We start from the raw sequence: 19,694 nt of genomic DNA, 5'->3' as shown, positions 1-19,694 counted from the left end.
AAACTCAAGTATATTTATTTTCACTTCTTTGAATCTCTAAACGTAGGCACACTGTAACGTTTGCAGATTAATGCAATGTTTTTATTCTATTTTCAATTTTTATTTGGACAGAAAACTTTGATTCATTTGCAAACATCACACATCTCACAGGCACTCGGTATTAGCTTCTACCCCCCATGACAAAAAAGTTCTACCCCCATGACAAAAAAAGTTTGTTTAATTTTTTTTTATTTATATATATATATTTATATATATGTATGTAGAAAAAAAATATCGACAAACTTTTTTGTTATGTTATTTTTTATTACTAATGGACAATTTTGAGAGTTTGGGAAGGGGGTAGCAGCTGGGGGGGGGGGGGGGGTAATAGCTAATGCCGAGTGCCTGTGACACATCTGAGAACATTAAAGTAATATATTTACTATTGAACAATGATTGTTTGTAGAGGACATGGGGCCCTGTTCGACCAAGCTACTCACACAAGTCTTACCCTTAAAGGGACCTTTTCACTAATTTGGGAATGTATTCAAGTTTGATGTTAAATGCTTTAAATTGATAAATCTAAATATTTGAACTAAATTGCTCCAGTAAAGAAGCAAGAATAAAAATAAAGAAAGAAATAAAGTTAACCACCAGGGTTCGAACCACAGATCATCGGAGTAAAAGTCTAACACTTGAACCACTCAGCCATCTGTGCTCATATAGTAAGTGGTGTATTTCATACTTAATATAAGTAATCCTCGTAATATGACTAAGAATAATGATAAAAAACCTGAAAATTATAAAGTGTTACAAATGTGAAATGATTGAATAATTTGGAAAACCTGAAAATTATAAAGTGTTACAAATGTGAAATGATTGAATAATTTGGAGAATTCTTTTGTTAACGTCAAAAGATGTATATTATGTATATTTTGGAGCATACTAAATGTTCAGTACAACTGTTTCCTCGCAAATATAACAACACAGAAAATTTGCAAATCTGAAATACTTTTTCTCAATTTTGGCAGTTTACCAAAACGTGAAAAGTTCCCTTTAAACCAAAATTTTTAATCACTTTATAAACAATTAATAGTGTCTACTAATGTATAAAATATAATATATATTTTTTATTAATAAATATTTTGCTTCAATTAAAAATATTTAATTTTCTTTGATTTGTAAATGTATGCTAACATTCAAATATGGTGTGAGTGGATTGGTCAAATAGGAACAAACACACACATTATTTTCAGTTTGCATAACCTATCTACATGGCTAATGTTGTATTGATGTTTTTGCAATCAAGAAAAAGAATCATTACAAATATCTGTCTTCAATATAAATTATTTTGCATTTATAATATTCTTTTGATGTTAGATTTGTTTTCGTTACAAATTGCCTTAACTGCTTCATTTTATATTAAAATTGTGTTTAGGGAACCTGTCAAACATTTTTGCCTTATCGGCATATATTTTATGAAAACGTGTTCTAATGATATCTCAGCTTAGTTAAAAAATGGTATTGGGTAAAGAGGAAGGTCAGAAGCCTTATTTATTATACAAACATCCCAAAACCTGTTTAGAACTACGAGTTCCTCCAGTTCAATTATGAGCAACCTAGGGCCTTTGGCCCTTTCGTTTACTTTTATCGAGTGCCCTGTCCATTTTAAAGCTTTGTCACTTTGATTTTAAGTTGCTATGATTATTTATGCTGTATTACTAATCTGAAATATAACAAGAAATGTTGACCTGTTTCTATTTCCATATTATATATTAATATAAAGGAACACTCAAATTGCGCAATTGTTTATGTTTACAGAATACTTAATATTTATTCAAGAGAAATGTCAGCATCTATTCAGCCATTTATATTTGAACAATATCCACAAACATTGAATTATATCAATACAAGCGATAAACAGATTTCACTTATTCCTACACTTCTGGTACTATCTCAAATGGACATGCCTGCATGAATATCTTATATAAAAATTGTGATGAAGAACACAAGAAGAACACACGAAGAACTAATAGAATACAAGTTATCATCAATAGTTGCATTTAACAAAAATTGCTACACCGCTATCTCTATACAGCATTTTGTACACACTAATAATGCATGATTTACTATAAACACCGTGAAAGATCTGGGTATTGTTTAAGGTGATCATATTATTGTTGCATGGTCTAGTTTCGAATTAATGTATTATAACAAAGAAGCAACAAGAAGCATTAGAATGTTGTCAGCTGTCTTTATCCTTCTTAATGCTTTCCACATACTGTAAGATCTTGTTGTAGACTTCTTGTGGATTGTTTGCCCTGAATGGAACCTGAAATATGATTTACATCTGTACACTACACATTTGAGTTTTTACCATTAAGCAATGAATATTTAAACAATTTAATTCTGAAACCATTGATAGAAACTGTCAGTTAAAATCATAATATAACTATAACGAGATTGCCAAGCAATATTGTCCACTACCGGACAAACTCCACCATTGTCTGATTTATTTATTTTTTATATTATTTTTTTTAATGTTTGTTGCAATAGCAACCAGAATTCTTGACGTAGGAACAAAATGAAATGAAGTGCATAATCTACATATTGCCATTTATCCATATTTCAAGTTTCATGAAAAAATATGAAGAACTTTTAAAATTATCGCAGGATCCAGAATAGTGTGACAAACAGACTAACTGACTGACTGACAGACAGACGGAGTGCAAACCATAAGTACCCTCCGGTTTCACCGGTAGGGGACAATAAGCACCTGAACAAAAATGAAACTTGTTGTTAATGCTAACTGATTAAAGTATTGATGTGTATTGGGGAAAATACTATGACTTTTTTAAAATTTGATTTGCATTATAAAAGCAATTACATATTGCCTCCATTCACAACAGTAAATCGTTGAAAAGAAGTGAAGATAAATTGCAGTACATAGTATTAAGTTATATAGTCATTACTGCTCACAAATGCTAATAATATTTAAGAATCTATAAGCAAACATTACATTTTATACTTGTTAAGTGCCATACCTTTATAATCTACACAGCTTTGGCCTCCTGGGTCACCTTGAGTCATGGTGACTATCAAACAATGTCTCAAGGGTACATTTAGGTGGAGAATTGATGAGAAACTATTTCATGACCAATCAAATAACAACTTTTGTGGCGAGGCAGTAATTTTTTAATCACATGTAAATGATGGCAAGCAACACAAACCTGATAAGTAAGCAGGTTTTGTTTGAGATGCATCAGTTCCAGGTTTGTTATGAAGACTATGTTAACAGAAAAAGCTTGTTTGTTTATCACAGTCCCTAAATTGCAAGGTGGACATTACATAGATTACATAATTGCTATTTTATAGTATAGGAAATGATTCAATACTCACATCATAGTTTTGTTCAATATATATTCCAAAATAAAGACCAATGCTGAAGATTCCAATCTGAAGTGAAAAAAACATCATGTTCATGTAAATTTATGTTCTGCAAACATACTGTTGATCGTGAAGGCTCAACAGATAAAATTTTATAACAATTGTCATTCAGTAAATAGTTTGATTTTACTGCTGGCAACAAATAATCCAACACTAGCCGTTATGTATGAATATGTATTTAGTCCCTGTTGTGGGGCATTAATTAGGTATTGTACTCTACTAGAACTCAACCAATGAGAGTAGCCCACTGCAAATACTGTAATCCTATCATGGTATTTCAGGCTAAACATTAGAAACATGAACTTAAGAATATTAGTAAGACAAATGCACTAATGAATTGATGCTTTTTTTCCAGCATTGAGTCCATTTTATTTAAACAATATTCCTAACGCAATTTCACTCACTGTAAGCAGCCATTCTTACATAACACCACAAAACGTACATTTTTTAAAATTCCCATTTTCATTCCTTTTCTTCAGCTTCTTTGTTGATGCACTGCAGGTAACAGTGTAAGGTAACAGTCTGTATCAATAAAATGTTGGAAACCTGAAAGTTTTAAATGTAAATTAATTCAGTAAGTCAATAATTATTTGAAAACATACATGTATAAACCTGATCAATATATGCTGAAATTTACGTACCAGTAATACTGGTATTCTGCAATTAATGTTTTATTTTAATGTGTGTACTAAGCACACAGCTGTTTTTAAATGACAGTCTACATAATACTCATTTTTGTGAACACTAATTCTTTTTAATGAGGCTTAACAAAAGATTCAGCCTCAATAAAAGGAGCTGTTTTCTTTACATTTGATATTTACCCAGTATGTGCACTTTCTGATAAAATTAGAAGGAAGACATAATTATATTTGAAGGTGAATATCTCGATCTCTTTAAACAAGAAATAAGACTGTGCCAAAATATCCTTCTGTCAATCTGTCCTGTTTATTGTACTGAGCATTACTGGTATTTATTACTCGTGAAGTCTTCAAGGGATTCAAATGGAACGTAATTTAAAACCCTGATAAGAAGGGTTTGTGGAGGAGTGTGTCGAACATGAACCACAACTCTCTGCAGGAATTTAAGAGTTATTGCACCTTATGATATTTATGCCCCCCTTCGAAGAAGAGGGGGTATATTGTTTTGCACATGTCGGTCAGTCGTTCCGTCCGTCCACCGAATGGTTTCCGGATGATAACTCAAGAACGCTTTCGCCTAGGATCATGAAACTTCATTGGTACATTGATCATGGCTCGCAGATGACCCCTATTGATTTTCAGGTCACTAGGTCAAAGGTCACGGTGACTCGAACCAGTAAAATGGTTTCCGGATGATAACTCAAGAACGCTGACGCCTAGGATCATGAAACTTTATAGGTACATTGATCATGACTCGCAGATGAACCTTATTGATTTTCAGGTCACTAGATAAAAAGTCAAGGTCCTAGGATCATGAAACTTCATAGGTACATTGATCATGACTCGTAGATGACCCCTATTGATTTTCAGGTCACTAGGTCAAAGGTCAAGGTCATGGTGACTTGACACAGTAAAATGGTTTCTGGATGATAACTCAAGAAAGCTTACGCCTAGGATCATGAAACTTCATAGGTACTTTGATCATGACTGGCAGATGACCCCTATTGATTTTCAGGTCACTAGGCCAAAGGTCAAGGTCACAGTGACTCGAAACAGTAAAATGCTTTCCTGATGATAACGCAAGAATAATTAGGCCTAGGATCATGAAACTTCAAAGGTACATTGATCATGACTGGCAGATGACCCCTATTGATTTTCAGGTCACTAGGTCAAAGGTCAAGGTCACAGAGACAATAAACGTATTCACACAATGGCTGCCACTACAACTGACATATGGGGGGCATGCATGTTTTACAAACAGCCCTTGTTAAAATATGTGTAGTAAATATAGATATGGAGTTATTGCATGCACACAGTAACCTGATTTCAGTGCAAAAGGGGTATAATCTGCTAAATGGCAGGTCAGAGTTATGGGTCCTGTTGGTAAGTGCATGACCTAACATGAAGTCATGTGTGAAGATTATATTGAATTTCTGTTACATATTTCTGTACTACTACAGAAATCAACTTTATCTTAATATGCATGCATCATTAACCTGATTTTATAAGTACAAATTGGGGATTATACCTGTGGTCGAAGCAGTGATATGGAGATGTTGTACGCAAACCTTAATACAGACAATGACAAATGGATGAGTACAATAGCTATTGTTAATAAGTTGAGGTAAATAAATTACTAGCACAATACAATATACAAAAAACCTTAATGTAAAGGCAAAGAAAACAGTGTTCAGACAAAGAATATTTGATACAATTGTTTATTTTCATTGCCTCCTTTGAAGATTCTGGACACATAAAATGGTGCAAAAATATGTTTCAATTAACCATTGTAAAAAACAGAAACAGATTCTGTGATTTTCAAATGGAACATCAGTGTAAACCTTTTAATGTAACATTGTTGTAAAAAGTACCTGAATAGCTATGATAGCAATACAATTGTAGTTCCATTACCTATACTGTTAATTCATAAATTAAAATGCGTAAATTAATGGATTGAAAATGGTTTCATCACTTATAAAAAAAGAACATGTGTACAACAGATGTTTGTATGACATCGATGTAGGCCTACTTATTAAACTTTTAACAGCATCAACATTAACTGTTTAATTTAAATACATTGCAAAAAAAACCTCTTGTTTGGGTGTTGGCATAAAATGTTAGTAGTATGTGTACTATGTGAATGTCTTCCACATTTCCTAAAAGATTAAATTAAAACTTCAAACATGTAATAACCATGAATTGTAGATGTGAAGGACACTTTGCATCCCCACACATTCCTGAGGTATTTGTCCTTAAACATGGCTAAAAGTGTTAGTGTATAATTCATGTTTTACAAAGCTTTTAAAATTGATTATTAAAGATTATTAAAAGTCAATATATATTTGTCTTTTTCAGGTAGCCCCTGAAGAGTCTAAGGGTTTAGTTGCAGTCACCAATTTCTCAAGCAATTTTTTTCAACATCAACGGAATATCATTTTAGTAGTCAATTTTAAGTCATCATAAAGGTCAACAAAGAGCGTTTATATATGTTATTACGTTTTAAAGCATTAAATCTTCTTCCGAAGTTTGATAAATGTGTTCTTTTGTAATACAAACCAGAAATTTAAGTTTGTCCCAGTTCAGTGTTGTGACATTTACGTTGTTGTTGTCACTTGATGTTGTTGTTGTTGCTTTTTGAGTGGGGTTACATTCAACTAAAACTATATTTTAACCTAATTAAATCACGTTTTCAGACTGTTAAGCTTATAAAACATTAAGCATGGTTTCCAGAAAAAATAATCAAATATCAATAATATTTAAATTTAGCATTATCATAAGGAATATAAGGACGGCAGAAATAAGATAGAGCCATGCTCGGAACAAGTAATATTTTTTCGCGGTTTACTTGACTGCATATATAGGACAATCGTTCAACATTGTTTTTTATCATCGACAGTTTCCATGTTATATCTAAATGAGAGACTCTTATTAGACATTTATCATTGTAAAATGGAATGCAGATTTTGTACAGTAATGGGAACAAGGCATGCCACAGGATTTGCTATGTTTAAGAGACGGTGTAGGCGACCATGAATATGTCACTGTCCGGCATACTCCACCCAGGGTTTGCAGGAGAAATTCTTTTCAAGAGAATTAATTCTTCTTTTCAAACCTATACATATGTTGACAGTTCTAGTTTGGATGTTTTACCCGTTCAATTTGATATTCCTTCCATTGCTGTTTCTGATTGTAAATCAGATATTTTAAATAATAGTTGAGACTGTTCGACGATTATATATTGTGAAAATTCAAGATTATCAGAGACCAGTTTGTTGAATAATAGTTGAATTGATGATACTTAAATTGTCAATAAAGGTATTTCAGAAAATTTAAGAAATACTAGTAATTCCATGAATTCATACGAAAGAGCATCCTACGTAGAGACAAACTCATTAAAACAACTTCTATAGAAAAATAATTTAAATTCTTTTCTGTCGAAGTCTGACGCAGTTAAAAAGCTGAAAGTTAAGTGCACAAATGCTGACAATTTGTTGAGCAAGATTGATGAATTAAAAATTGTGATGTTATTGAAGGATATACACATTGGGATTGTAACCGTTGTGTTTCCTAAGAATATCAAGACCTACAATGTTTACCATCAGGAATATGCATTGAAAGAATTCCAGTGTTTCACGTCAAGGTTGAAGGATCATAATAGAGGTGTTGTCATTTATGCAAAAGACGCTATATCAGCTGAATATTATGAATTGTTAAATGACACAAAGTTTTTAAATCTGTTTGGTGCACATGAATGAACGGCCAATTTAAACATATCACTGGGTATACACATCTTTTCTACTGGCAATCTAGAAAATACCAAGAATTTTAACAGCTTACTATAACGAGCTTCTAATATGTTTTTCTATCATCTTATTATTCTGGGCGATCTTAACTTTCCTTATATTAATTGGGAAATATTGTAAGTAAACAAAAACATAACACATCCATCATTTTTATTCGTTTAATGTGTAAGAGAAAAATATCTCACCCAACGTATATGCAACTTTTCAAGATATATACATGTCATCAACCAATCTTTCAGGATATCGATTGTCCGAGTTACATAATCCCCATTGACACCGTTTAACCATTTTTAAGAGGAAAACAAAAGAAACTCGTTGGAATAAAAATGAACCTAAACATGTAGCTTCTCTAGAAAATGGCGGACAGGTCGTTGCTAACGAGTGCGCCCGATTGATCGATCGCTGATTGGTGGATCAATTCTATTGGGCGGAGCGATCATAGATAAGGCGTCATGTCAATTCCTGCAGCGATGTCTATTCATTCGACACACGAACACTAACTCAGATCCTAATAAAAAGACGAATTCTTCGGTTAATGTAGGAAAATATGTACGAAATATCTTCGTCACCATCAGCTCGGGACGCTAATTTGTCTTTGCTGCATTTTATGAAATTCGCTTCAATATCTTGTCTATTTTGTGTTATTGTAACATGTATTTATCAATATATTACAATTTAACACATATAAAAATCGCATAGTCTCGCTTTAATTGTTTGACAAAAGAATGCCATATTGTACAGAATCATCAAACAATAAAAAACATATTCAAAAGTTTGCTATCTTCCAGAATGTAAAACTATCATTTATAATTAATTCCACTTAATCTTCTTGTGCTCAAAACAAATATTTTTAAAAGGGAGACAACTGTGTCAATTCAACATAATTTTTCATTTGCAGTTACTTCCCTTGACATGATAAACTATATAGTGTTCAAAAGCTGTTATTACTATATAAATATAAGGAAAATGACCCCCCCCCCCACTGGCGGCCATGCTTTTTTACCGATCCGAACCATTTTCGAACTCAACTGTCATATCCAAAAAACACATGTTCTGACAAAATTTCATGAACATTAGACCGAAAATGTGACTTCTAGAGTGTTTTCACTATATACATATAGAGAAAACTGCCCCGCCCCCTGGCGGACATGTTTTTCACCGATCTGGACCATTTTCAAACTCGTCCAAGAAATCAATAAAATCAATGTATTGACGAACTTTCATGATGATTGGGCAAAAACTGTGACTTCTAAAGTGTTTACAAGGTTTCTCTATAGCCAAATAAGGAAAACTTCCCCGCCCACTGGCGACCATGTTTTTCAACACACAGGAACCACTTTTGAACTCAATCAAGATATCATTTAGACAAACATTTTGACAAAGTTACATGAAGATTGAACATAAAATGTGACTTCTACAGTGTTTACAAGGTTTTTCTTCTTTTTTTACCTTGTGACCTAGTTTTTGACCCGGCACAACCCAGTTTAGAACTCGGCCGAAATTTTATTGGGGCAAAGCTTTTGATCAAGTTTCATGAAGATGGGACAAGAAATGTGGCCTCCAGAGTGTTTACGAGCAAATGTTTACCGACGGACGGAGGGACGGACATACGACAGACAAAGACCGGTCAGAAAAGCTCACCTGAGCAATCAGGTGAGCTAAAAACAATAAGAAAATACGGAAAAGTATTGTTCCCTAAACTTAATTACCATGGTTTAGGTTATTCTTCAAAATTATTGTTTTATCTCAAGAAGTGTGTTAACAAAGTACGCGAAACGGTCATCACAATTAAAGTTATTATGGAAACGACGTCAGCGCCAAATGGTTCAAAATCTCATTCCCAGCCACATAGTGCATGTAGTGTAACGGTTATTAATAAAGCAATAAACCGTGTAATCGCTGTCGTCTTGTAAAATTGAAGAAAATACACGTTAACCAAAACTCGAACAGCAAAAGTCTGCGATATTGTTAGAAAAAAACATAAAATAAATATATTATGATTATGTTTTGTTTTTATACAAAACCAGAAAGTTTCGGGTATTTGCCCAGTCCCTGTGATCTTTCCCCTGTGATCAGTTGTGGATCAGTTATTAATTAAAACAATTAGCTTTGCATTATTGGCAATAAATGTTGTAATTAATGTAATAGGCACAAATGCAGTACTTATTTACACTAATTTACACAAAAAATCACCACTATGCAAGATATTCTTGAAACAAAAATATATACATTGATCCGTAAAATAACTTCTCCTTCCATAAGCGAAAAAAAATGCATTACATATATAGTCGCCGCACTCCAGTGCGACGCCAATAAACACGAGTTCACATCTTTGCAATCTCTTACCTAAAATATATTTTAAATAGAAACATTAAACATACCGCTTCCATAATATGATATAATTTCAATTTCTGTTGGGTGAAACTTTTGTTTATAACCGGTATTATTGGTAACTTACCCAATGATCTACTGCCCTCGGGCATTCTTATGCCAGGTTTCATGATCTTAATCCAGTTGTAAAAACCCATGAATGAAGGGCAAGCAGATAAGCGAAAACAGGGCAGATATCTGGTAAAACATCGCTGTAAAATATGGTATCCGGACAAACGCCCCCCCCCCTGCGTTTTTTGCATTTCCGGACAATGGGTACCTTGTTAATTTGTCGACCAGGATAATTAGCACCCGAATAAATTTTCAACCCGGACAATTGGCACCCGATTAAAAGCTATGACACATTTAAATGCCCATAAACACTCAAAATCAACTTATATTTCGTACACTATTTCGAAAAATATAGCAATTGCTATAAGGAACACTGATTTGTTGTGGGTTAACTTTATTTTACCAAATATTTTGCGAAATATCAGTTGATTTTGATTACTGGTATTATGTTACTTAAGTTTTGTTTGCCAATAAAGAGATTTGACTTGATTAAAATATACTTTCAGAAATTTTAGAGTCATTAACTTTTTACGAAAACCCGTATGTCCGCAGATTTAAAATCACACAAAATAATTATTTTTGGCTTAAAAAGGGGGTGTCCGAAAACTAAGCGTTATTACGGTACTCGTAGCGCGTGGCCAGTTTTTATCCCAGTGGCATGGACAAAATACTTGGGGAAGACCACCATACGATGTTACATACCAAACACCTAACATATAGGCCTTGCGGTTTTAGAGATGTTTTTTGTAAGTATTCACTCTTATACATATAAGCAAAACAAGTAACCCACAGGGTGTGGTCAACTTTGACCATAAGGTCATTAATTATTGGAAAAACTTGAATCAACATACGATGGTACATGCAAAATACCAAGTCTCCGTGCCTTGCGGTTTTATCAAGTTGTTTACGTACATAAATATTATTATACAATATTATTATACATTTAGTAGAAATAATGTAAAGCTTTTTGAAATTGTAACGACCATTAGCAATTCATTTCAATCTGTTTCTTTTTTGTGGTGTGAAATATGTAAAATTTAACAATGCGTAAATGTAACTATCCCAATGTAGGTCCTCATTTGGTTTCTGTAGGACTGCTAGAATTGGAATATCACAGGTATATAAATCATAAAAAATTGGCACGACTATAAATTGTTGGACACTCGGGCTCTACATTTCTTGTTCGTAAGGTTTGTGCAACTGAAAGTTCAAAATACTGCGTACATGACTGCTTGTCCGCGTTTTTTTATATGCAAAGCATAATCAACCCCTATTGATATGAAAAGTGCCAACGGATTTATAGAACCTGTTATGTTAACAAATTTTAAACGGTATGTTCTTATCAAATTGTTGTACTACATGTTGTAAACAAGTTATCTCTTTACCAAACGTCAGTTTGATTTTGGTAACGATACTATATAACGTGTATAATTATTGCAACTAAAATGATCATTATTACAGAATACTCTTATACTGTTTTAGATGTTGTTTTTATGCTCCCCGAAATATTTCCGGTGGAGCATTTAGTTGCCAGTTTGAACTTCGTACTTCCTTCCTTCCGTCACACTTTTGTTACAGTTTCTCATAGCGCGTTCAATATTTTACCGATCTCTTACATATTTGGCATGTAGGTACCTTGCATGGACCTATACCTTTTGATGAGGTTTGAGGTCACTGGGGTCAAGGTCAATGTCACCGCGGCTAATAATAGATTTTTTAGGTGGTTACACAATTAACACATAGATTGACAAAGCGCATCATCGGGGAGCATCCATCAGTTTCACTGGTATTCTTGTTTAATCAATTTCTAACGCTTTTTAAATAGTCCGATATATGGTCGGATTGATCATATTAGTAAGTAAAATCAAACACTCTACAATATATATCATTTGACATGTGCAGGTGTACATTTATAAACACCTTTAAAACACATTATAAGGCTTCTTAGGAAGTCGTCCTCTTTGTTACTGTGAATTATATCGAAAAACAAGCTTCTTTGTATAATGACCTACATTTAATTTACCTCTACATAATCTTTTTGTACATTGTTTATTTATTTCTATTATTTCACGATGAATGATGTGTCAATCCTGTTATCAAAAGCACTCATGTTTGCTAGAAAACAATAACCAAACAACTTCATAATGCTGTCTACAAAAACACCTCATATTAGTTCCCACAAATATCTTCGCGTCGAATGAATGTAGTAAGATATATAACTGATAAGGCATGGGGTCGAATTAATATTATGCGGAAACTAAAATTTACCTTGACCCGAAAATCACTAGATATAATGTATACTTTTTTATACTGTATACTTCTTTGCATGCAAATTGAAGGAGTTGCCAACAGAGTCTTTAGAGTGACGGACAGAAACATGCCCCCATGCATGCATGCACAAAAAGAATGACGCCTAGCATTTCTTTTTCCCTATAATAAAAGTTTGACCCACCAACCTAACCTTTTTTGGGGAAGATAGTTTTACAAAAATTGCCTTTTTTTGATACATCGAGGATATTTGTTAGATTATGTGGAATATCTATTTTTATTCACGAGTGATCATAGAAAATGATATTTGAACGAGTGGTGCAGCTACTAGTGAAAATATTTTTTTCTATCATCACGAGTGAATTAAAATCAATAATCCACCAACCAACAAATTTTCTTTTTATTTTATGCTTACAAATGATTATTTTTGTATTTTGCCAGTCTGGAAATTATAATTCCCCTTTGGGTACCCCCCATGCATTTTAAAAGAAAGCTCATACAGATGTTTTTATAAAAATCAATGCAGAGTAGTCACTTTGGTAAAATTGACTTTAATTGGGGGTAACAATGGGAAAACCAATGATATCTAAAAAATAGTTCCAGTAAAACAATGAAAATAATCGAGAATTTTCACTGTTATTTTTCACTGTCTGAAAGAGTGAAATATCAGTTTTTTCACTGATATTTCTCTATAAAACATCGGAAAGCATAAAATTAAAATCAATAAACAAAGTTGATTATCAATTTATTTAAGATGTACATTATTTTAATATAATTTATTCAAATTTATTTAGACATAATATCTTGTTACATGTCAGGTTATCACTTGTGTTTGCTTACATAAATCTGTTGTCGTAAACCGTCTTTTTGAATGACTATTAACATGCTACACGCTTTCTTGTTCACAAAAATTCATGTATGCCTAACAAAACATAACACATTTATATTCACAAAGCACATAAAAGCTGTTTCAAATACCTGCAGTGTTCACATAACGAAACAAGAGATGTAAAACACTATGTCCCCTTCTGCGCCGCTTTGATTAAGTTTTTTTGACCTTTGACCTTGAAGGATGACCTTGACCTTTCACCACTCAAAATGTGCAGCTCCATGAGATACACATGCATGCCAAATATGAAGTTGCTATCTTCAATATAGCAAAAGTTATTGCAAAATGTTAAAGTTTGGGCAAACAAACCAACCAACAGAAAGGGCAAAAACAATATGTCTCCGAATATAGTGGTGGAGTGGTGGGGGACATAAACAAGAGCTGTCAGAGGACAGCGCGCTCAACTATTCGAGTGCTTGACATTATAACGTAAGCCATCATGGGGAAATTGTTCATATTCAATAATTTATTAGACGATCTTTCAAAAATAAAAAAGGAAATTTTTTTTTATTTTTTTTTTGGGGGGGGGGGGGGGGGTTGAGAGGGGGTAAAATGTGGGGTGTGGTCATTTATTATTATTTCAAAAATAAACAAGGGACAAAATTGTCACAAAACCAGGTTTTCATTGTGAAAAAAAAATCTGATAAAGGGAGAAAACTCAAACTGAACTTTTGAAATGACCAAAAAAAATTAACCCCCTTTGTAATTTTTTTTTTTTTTAAATCTATTTTTAGTCGTGGCGACCTTGACATTGGAGATATTGACGTGATTCTTTCGTGGGACACACCGTCCCATGATGGTGAACAAATGTGCCAAATGATTTTAAAATCTCACAATGAATGACATAGTTATGGCCAGGACAAGCTCATTTATGGCCATTTTTGACCTTTGAACTCAAAGTGTGACCTTGACCTTGGAGATATCGACGTAATTATTTCGCGCGACACACCGTCCAATGATGGTGAACAAATGTGCCAAATGATTTTAAAATCTGACGATGAACGACATAGTTATGGCTCGGACAAGCTCATTTATGGCCATTTTTGACCTTTGAACTCAAAGTGTGACCTTGACCTTGGAGATATCGACGTAATTATTTCGCGCGACACACCGTCCAATGATGGTGAACAAATGTGCCAAATGATTTTAAATTCTGACAATGAACGACATAGTTATGGCCCGGACAAGCTTATTCCGCCAGCCCGCCAGCCAGCCAGCCCGCCAGCCAGCCAGCCAGCCCGCCCGCATTCGCCAATCTAATAACCAGTTTTTTCCTGAGGAAAACCTGGTTAAAAAAGGAGAAAAAAAAATTTGGGGGCGGTAGGGGGGGGGGGGGGGTGAGAGGGGGGTATAATGTGGGGTGGGGTAATTTATAAGATGATGTTTAAAAAAAAAAAAAAATTTGGGGGGATAGGGCGGTTGGGGAGTGAAAGGGGGGTATAATGTGGGGTGGGGTAATTTATTAGATGATGTTTAAAAAAAAATGGGGGGGAGGTTGTGGGGGAGGGATTCTGGGTAGGGGCATGGGGTATTGTTTGGGTGGAATCCATTGTGGTATTCAGGTAAGTGTTGTTTTGTCAAAGTAATAATAAAACGTGATCATAAAGAAGTTATGGCAATTTAAGCAAAATGTTCAATTATCTAATAAAAGGGGCCATAATTATGTAAAAATGCTTGATACAGTGGTCTGCTCTTGTTTATAGGTTGGGGTCATGCTGGATAACAAGTATGCAAAATATAAAAACAATATGTGAAAGGATATAGGAATTATTTGGGGTAGTACGCAAACTTTAACATAGATTTATCAATAATATGCATATTCTAAGTATAAAAGGGGCAATAATAATGACAAAATGCTTGATAGAGTTGTCTGCTCTTGTTTATAGGTTGGGGTGATGTTGGTAAACAAGTATGCAAAATATGAAAGCAATATGTCAAGGGACAATGAAAATAAATGGGGTAGTAAAAAAAAATTAACATTTGCTGCATATTCTAAGTGGAAAAAGGGCCATAATTATGACAAAATGCTTGATAGAGTTGTCTGCTCTTGTTTATAGGTTGGAGTCATGTTGGTAAACAAGTATGCAAAATAGGAAAGCAATATGTCAAGGGACAATGAAAATAATTGGGGTAGTACGAAAACTTTAACATTTGCACGCAGACGCAAACGCCGACGTGAGTAGGATAGCTCCACTATATATATTTCATATATAATAGTCGAGCTAAAAAACGTAACAGCATAAAAACTAAAACAGTTCAAGCTCTTGTTTAACACCACTGATTCCATAACGACAATTGTATATTTAATGTTCATTGATGATCCATTGTTGAGAAAACAGAAATAATACTTCCTCTTATTAAATAACACTGATTCCGTACCAACAATTGTAAACATATGGTCAATGGATCAACCATTGAGAAGAAAACGGAAATTCTACTATCTCTTTATTAAACACCAGTGATTCCGTATCGACAATTGTGGATCTATGGTTGATAGCTCATCCAATGTGGAGATAAATAAAGTTTTCTCTCCGTTTGCAACAAACTCAACACTCATCACGTTACTGGTGAAGTCTCGTCAGTCCCATAACTCTCTCCGCCTGTTCACATTTTGTCTATGAGATAAAAAGTTTTCTAAATTAACCACAAAAACGACACTTATTGACAGCCCAACTTCCCTCACAGCCTTTTCAGAACTTGTCAATGAGCTGCATGATGTGGTTCTGTTCCTGCTCTCTTGTCTCGGGGTCCTTGGCATCTCCAATGTTGCCCGCATATTCTGGAAAAAGGTGACGTTTGCATTGACTTTTTTGGCTCTTTCTGGGAAAACTAGGCATAATGCATGTGCACAATACAGTCTGCACAGCACAAAACAGTCTGCACAGCACAATACAGTCTGCGCAGCACAATACAGTCTGCACAGCACAATACAGTCTGCACAGCACAATACAGTCTGTGCAGCACAATACAGTCTGCACAGCACAATACAGTCTACACAATACAGTCTGCACAGCACAATACAGTCTGCACAGCACAATACAGTCTGCGCAGCACAATACAGTCTGCGCAGCACAATACAGTCTGCACAGCACAATACAGTCTGCACAGCACAATACAGTCTGCGCAGCACAATATAGTCTGCGCAGCACAATACAGTCTGCACAGCACAAAACAGTCTGCACAGCACAATACAGTCTGCACAGCAAAATACAGTCTGCACAGCACAATACAGTCTGCACAGCACAATACAGTCTACACAATACAGTCTGCACAGCACAATACAGTCTGCACAGCACAATACAGTCTACACAATACAGTCTGCACAGCACAATACAGTCTGCGCAGCCCAATACAGTCTGCGCAGCACAATACAGTCTGCACAGCACAATACAGTCTGCACAGCACAATACAGTCTGCACAGCACAATACAGTCTGCACAGCACAATACAGTCTGCACAGCACAATACAGTCTGCACAGCACAATACAGTCTGCACAATACAGTCTGCACAGCACAATACAGTCTGCACAGCACAATACAGTCTGCACAATACAGTCTGCACAGCACAATACAGTCTGCACAGCACAATACAGTCTGCACAGCACAATACAGTCTGCACAGCACAATACAGTCTGCACAGCACAATACAGTCTGCACAGCACAAAACAGTCTGCACAGCACAATACAGTCTGCGCAGCACAATACAGTCTGCACAGCACAATACAGTCTGCACAGCACAATACAGTCTGCGCAGCACAATACAGTCTGCACAGCACAATACAGTCTACACAATACAGTCTGCACAGCACAATACAGTCTGCACAGCACAATACAGTCTGCACAATACAGTCTGCACAGCACAATACAGTCTGCACAGCACAATACAGTCTGCACAATACAGTCTGCACAGCACAATACAGTCTGCACAATACAGTCTGCACAGCACAATACAGTCTGCACAGCACAATACAGTCTGCACAGCACAAAACAGTCTGCACAGCACAATACAGTCTGCACAGCACAATACAGTCTGCACAGCACAATACAGTCTGCACAGCACAATACAGTCTGCGCAGCACAATACAGTCTGCACAGCACAATACAGTCTACACAATACAGTCTGCACAGCACAATACAGTCTGCACAGCACAATACAGTCTGCACAGCACAATACAGTCTGCACAATACAGTCTGCACAGCACAATACAGTCTGCACAATACAGTCTGCACAGCACAATACAGTCTGCGCAGCACAATACAGTCTGCACAGCACAATACAGCCTGCGCAGCACAATACAGTCTGCACAGCACAATACAGTCTGCACAGCACAATACAGTCTGCACAGCACAATACAGTCTGCACAGCACAATACAGTCTGCACAGCACAATACAGTCTGCACAGCACAATACAGTCTGCACAGCACAATACAGTCTGCGCAGCACAATACAGTCTGCGCAGCACAATACAGTCTGCACAGCACAATACAGTCTGCACAATACAGTCTGCACAGCACAATACAGTCTGCACAGCACAATACAGTCTGCACAGCACAATACAGTCTGCACAATACAGTCTGCACAGCACAATACAGTCTGCACAGCACAATACAGTCTGCACAGCACAATACAGTCTGCACAGCACAATACAGTCTGCACAATACAGTCTGCGCAGCACAATACAGTCTGCACAGCACAATACAGTCTGCACAGCACAATACAGTCTGCACAGCACAATACAGTCTTCGCAGCACAATACAGTCTGCGCAGCACAATACAGTCTGCACAGCACAATACAGTCTGCGTAGCACAATACAGTCTGCACAGCACAATACAGTCTGCGCAGCACAATATAGTCTGCGCAGCACAATACAGTCTGCACAATACAGTCTGCGCAGCACAATACAGTCTGCGCAGCATAATACAGTCTGCACAGCACAATACAGTCTGCACAGCACAATACAGTCTGCGCAGCACAATACAGTCTGCGCAGCACAATACAGTCTGCGCAGCACAATACAGTCTGCACAATACAGTCTGCGCAGCACAATACAGTCTGCGCAGCACAATACAGTCTGCACAGCACAATACAGTCTGCACAGCACAATACAGTCTGCACAGCACAATACAGTCTGCGCAGCACAATACAGTCTGCGCAGCACAATACAGTCTGCGCAGCACAATACAGTCTGCACAGCACAATACAGTCTGCACAGCACAATACAGTCTGCACAGCACAATACAGTCTGCACAGGCCAATCAAGGACGACACTTTCCACTGCTATGAAAACATTTTGTTGAAAGGAAGTCTCTTCTAAATGAAATCCAGTTAAAACAGAAAGTGTTGTCCCTGATCAGCCTGTGCAGACTGCACAGGTTAATCTAGGATTACACTTAATGCACATGCACATGCATTATGCCCAACTTTCTCAGAACAAGGGTCATATTTGAAACTTATGTATTTGGTGCATGTACTTGGTACCTGATGAACTGATCTTTTTGATTCAGAGGAGGGCTGTAGAAATAATTGTATGACCAATCCCTACATACAGTAATCAATCTCAAGTTGATATGGGTCGTACTTCACTATGACTAAACATCATATAAATTCATATGAATCAAATGCCATAAGTTCCCTAGATATTGAGGTAAAGGTGTTCATGTTCCAGCCCTTTTGACCTGATGATCTCAAAACAAAGGCATCTTTCTTTCCTCACAAGTAACCATAACAATTTGGATCATGGTATGCAAAACACTCTCATTCCACCAAAGTAACAAGAGCACCGCCTTGCGGGTGCAGACCGCTCATCTATTTTCTTTTTAAAGGTGAAGGGACTCTCAATTAAAATCACAAAGGAGGGAGAGGTGGAGTGAAGAGGGGTGTATAGTGTGGGGGTGTGGACATTTATTACATTATCTTCCAAAAATGCGAAAAAAAAATGCACAAAAATGCACACAAAAAAATCGGGAGGGGGGGGGGAGTTCTTGGGTGCGATGGTTGGACGGTATTTAAAAAATAAAATATTAAAAATAAATATTTGTGTTCTTTAAACGTTTCAAAAAAAAAAAATTGGGGGTGGGGTGGGTATAGTGTGAGGGTGTGGTGGTCATTTGTGAGATGATCTTAAAAAAAAAATAAAAAAAATCGAAACACAATTTTAACCATATATTCAAAGTTACTCAGTCAAAAAAGGGCCATAATTCTGTAAAAATGACAACCAGAGTTATGCA

The 19,694-nt window shown here is 35.7% G+C and overlaps 1 protein-coding gene and 2 long non-coding RNA genes across 3 annotated transcripts in view; all 3 read right to left on the bottom strand.

Annotated features, from left to right (window-relative positions):
- Nucleotides 1–1,833: 1,833 nt before the first annotated feature.
- On the bottom strand, nt 1,834–6,744 carry LOC127843640 (uncharacterized). Its single transcript, XR_008032252.1, has 4 exons — nt 6,621–6,744; nt 3,869–3,972; nt 3,379–3,435; nt 1,834–2,311 (listed from the first exon to the last, which is right to left on the bottom strand). It is a non-coding gene; the product is annotated as an uncharacterized LOC127843640 (long non-coding RNA).
- A 6,565-nt stretch (nt 6,745–13,309) lies between these two features.
- LOC127843646 (uncharacterized) lies at nt 13,310–14,784 on the bottom strand. The gene is made up of 2 exons (XR_008032259.1): nt 14,541–14,784; nt 13,310–14,378 (listed from the first exon to the last, which is right to left on the bottom strand). It is a non-coding gene; the product is annotated as an uncharacterized LOC127843646 (long non-coding RNA).
- A 937-nt stretch (nt 14,785–15,721) lies between these two features.
- The window catches only part of LOC127843629 (beta-catenin-like protein 1), a 61,484-nt gene continuing 57,511 nt past the window's right edge, over nt 15,722–19,694 (bottom strand). Inside the window, exon 16 of the mRNA XM_052373326.1 lies at nt 15,722–16,245. Within this exon, the coding sequence (XP_052229286.1) occupies nt 16,157–16,245 (89 nt within the window). The 3' untranslated portion in view covers nt 15,722–16,156. The remainder of the gene's footprint in view (nt 16,246–19,694) is intronic.

This window comes from Dreissena polymorpha, chromosome 9, assembly GCF_020536995.1.
Source record: "Dreissena polymorpha isolate Duluth1 chromosome 9, UMN_Dpol_1.0, whole genome shotgun sequence".
NCBI classification, from domain to species: domain Eukaryota; kingdom Metazoa; phylum Mollusca; class Bivalvia; order Myida; family Dreissenidae; genus Dreissena; species Dreissena polymorpha.
This window is presented reverse-complemented; position numbering and strand designations above follow the sequence as displayed.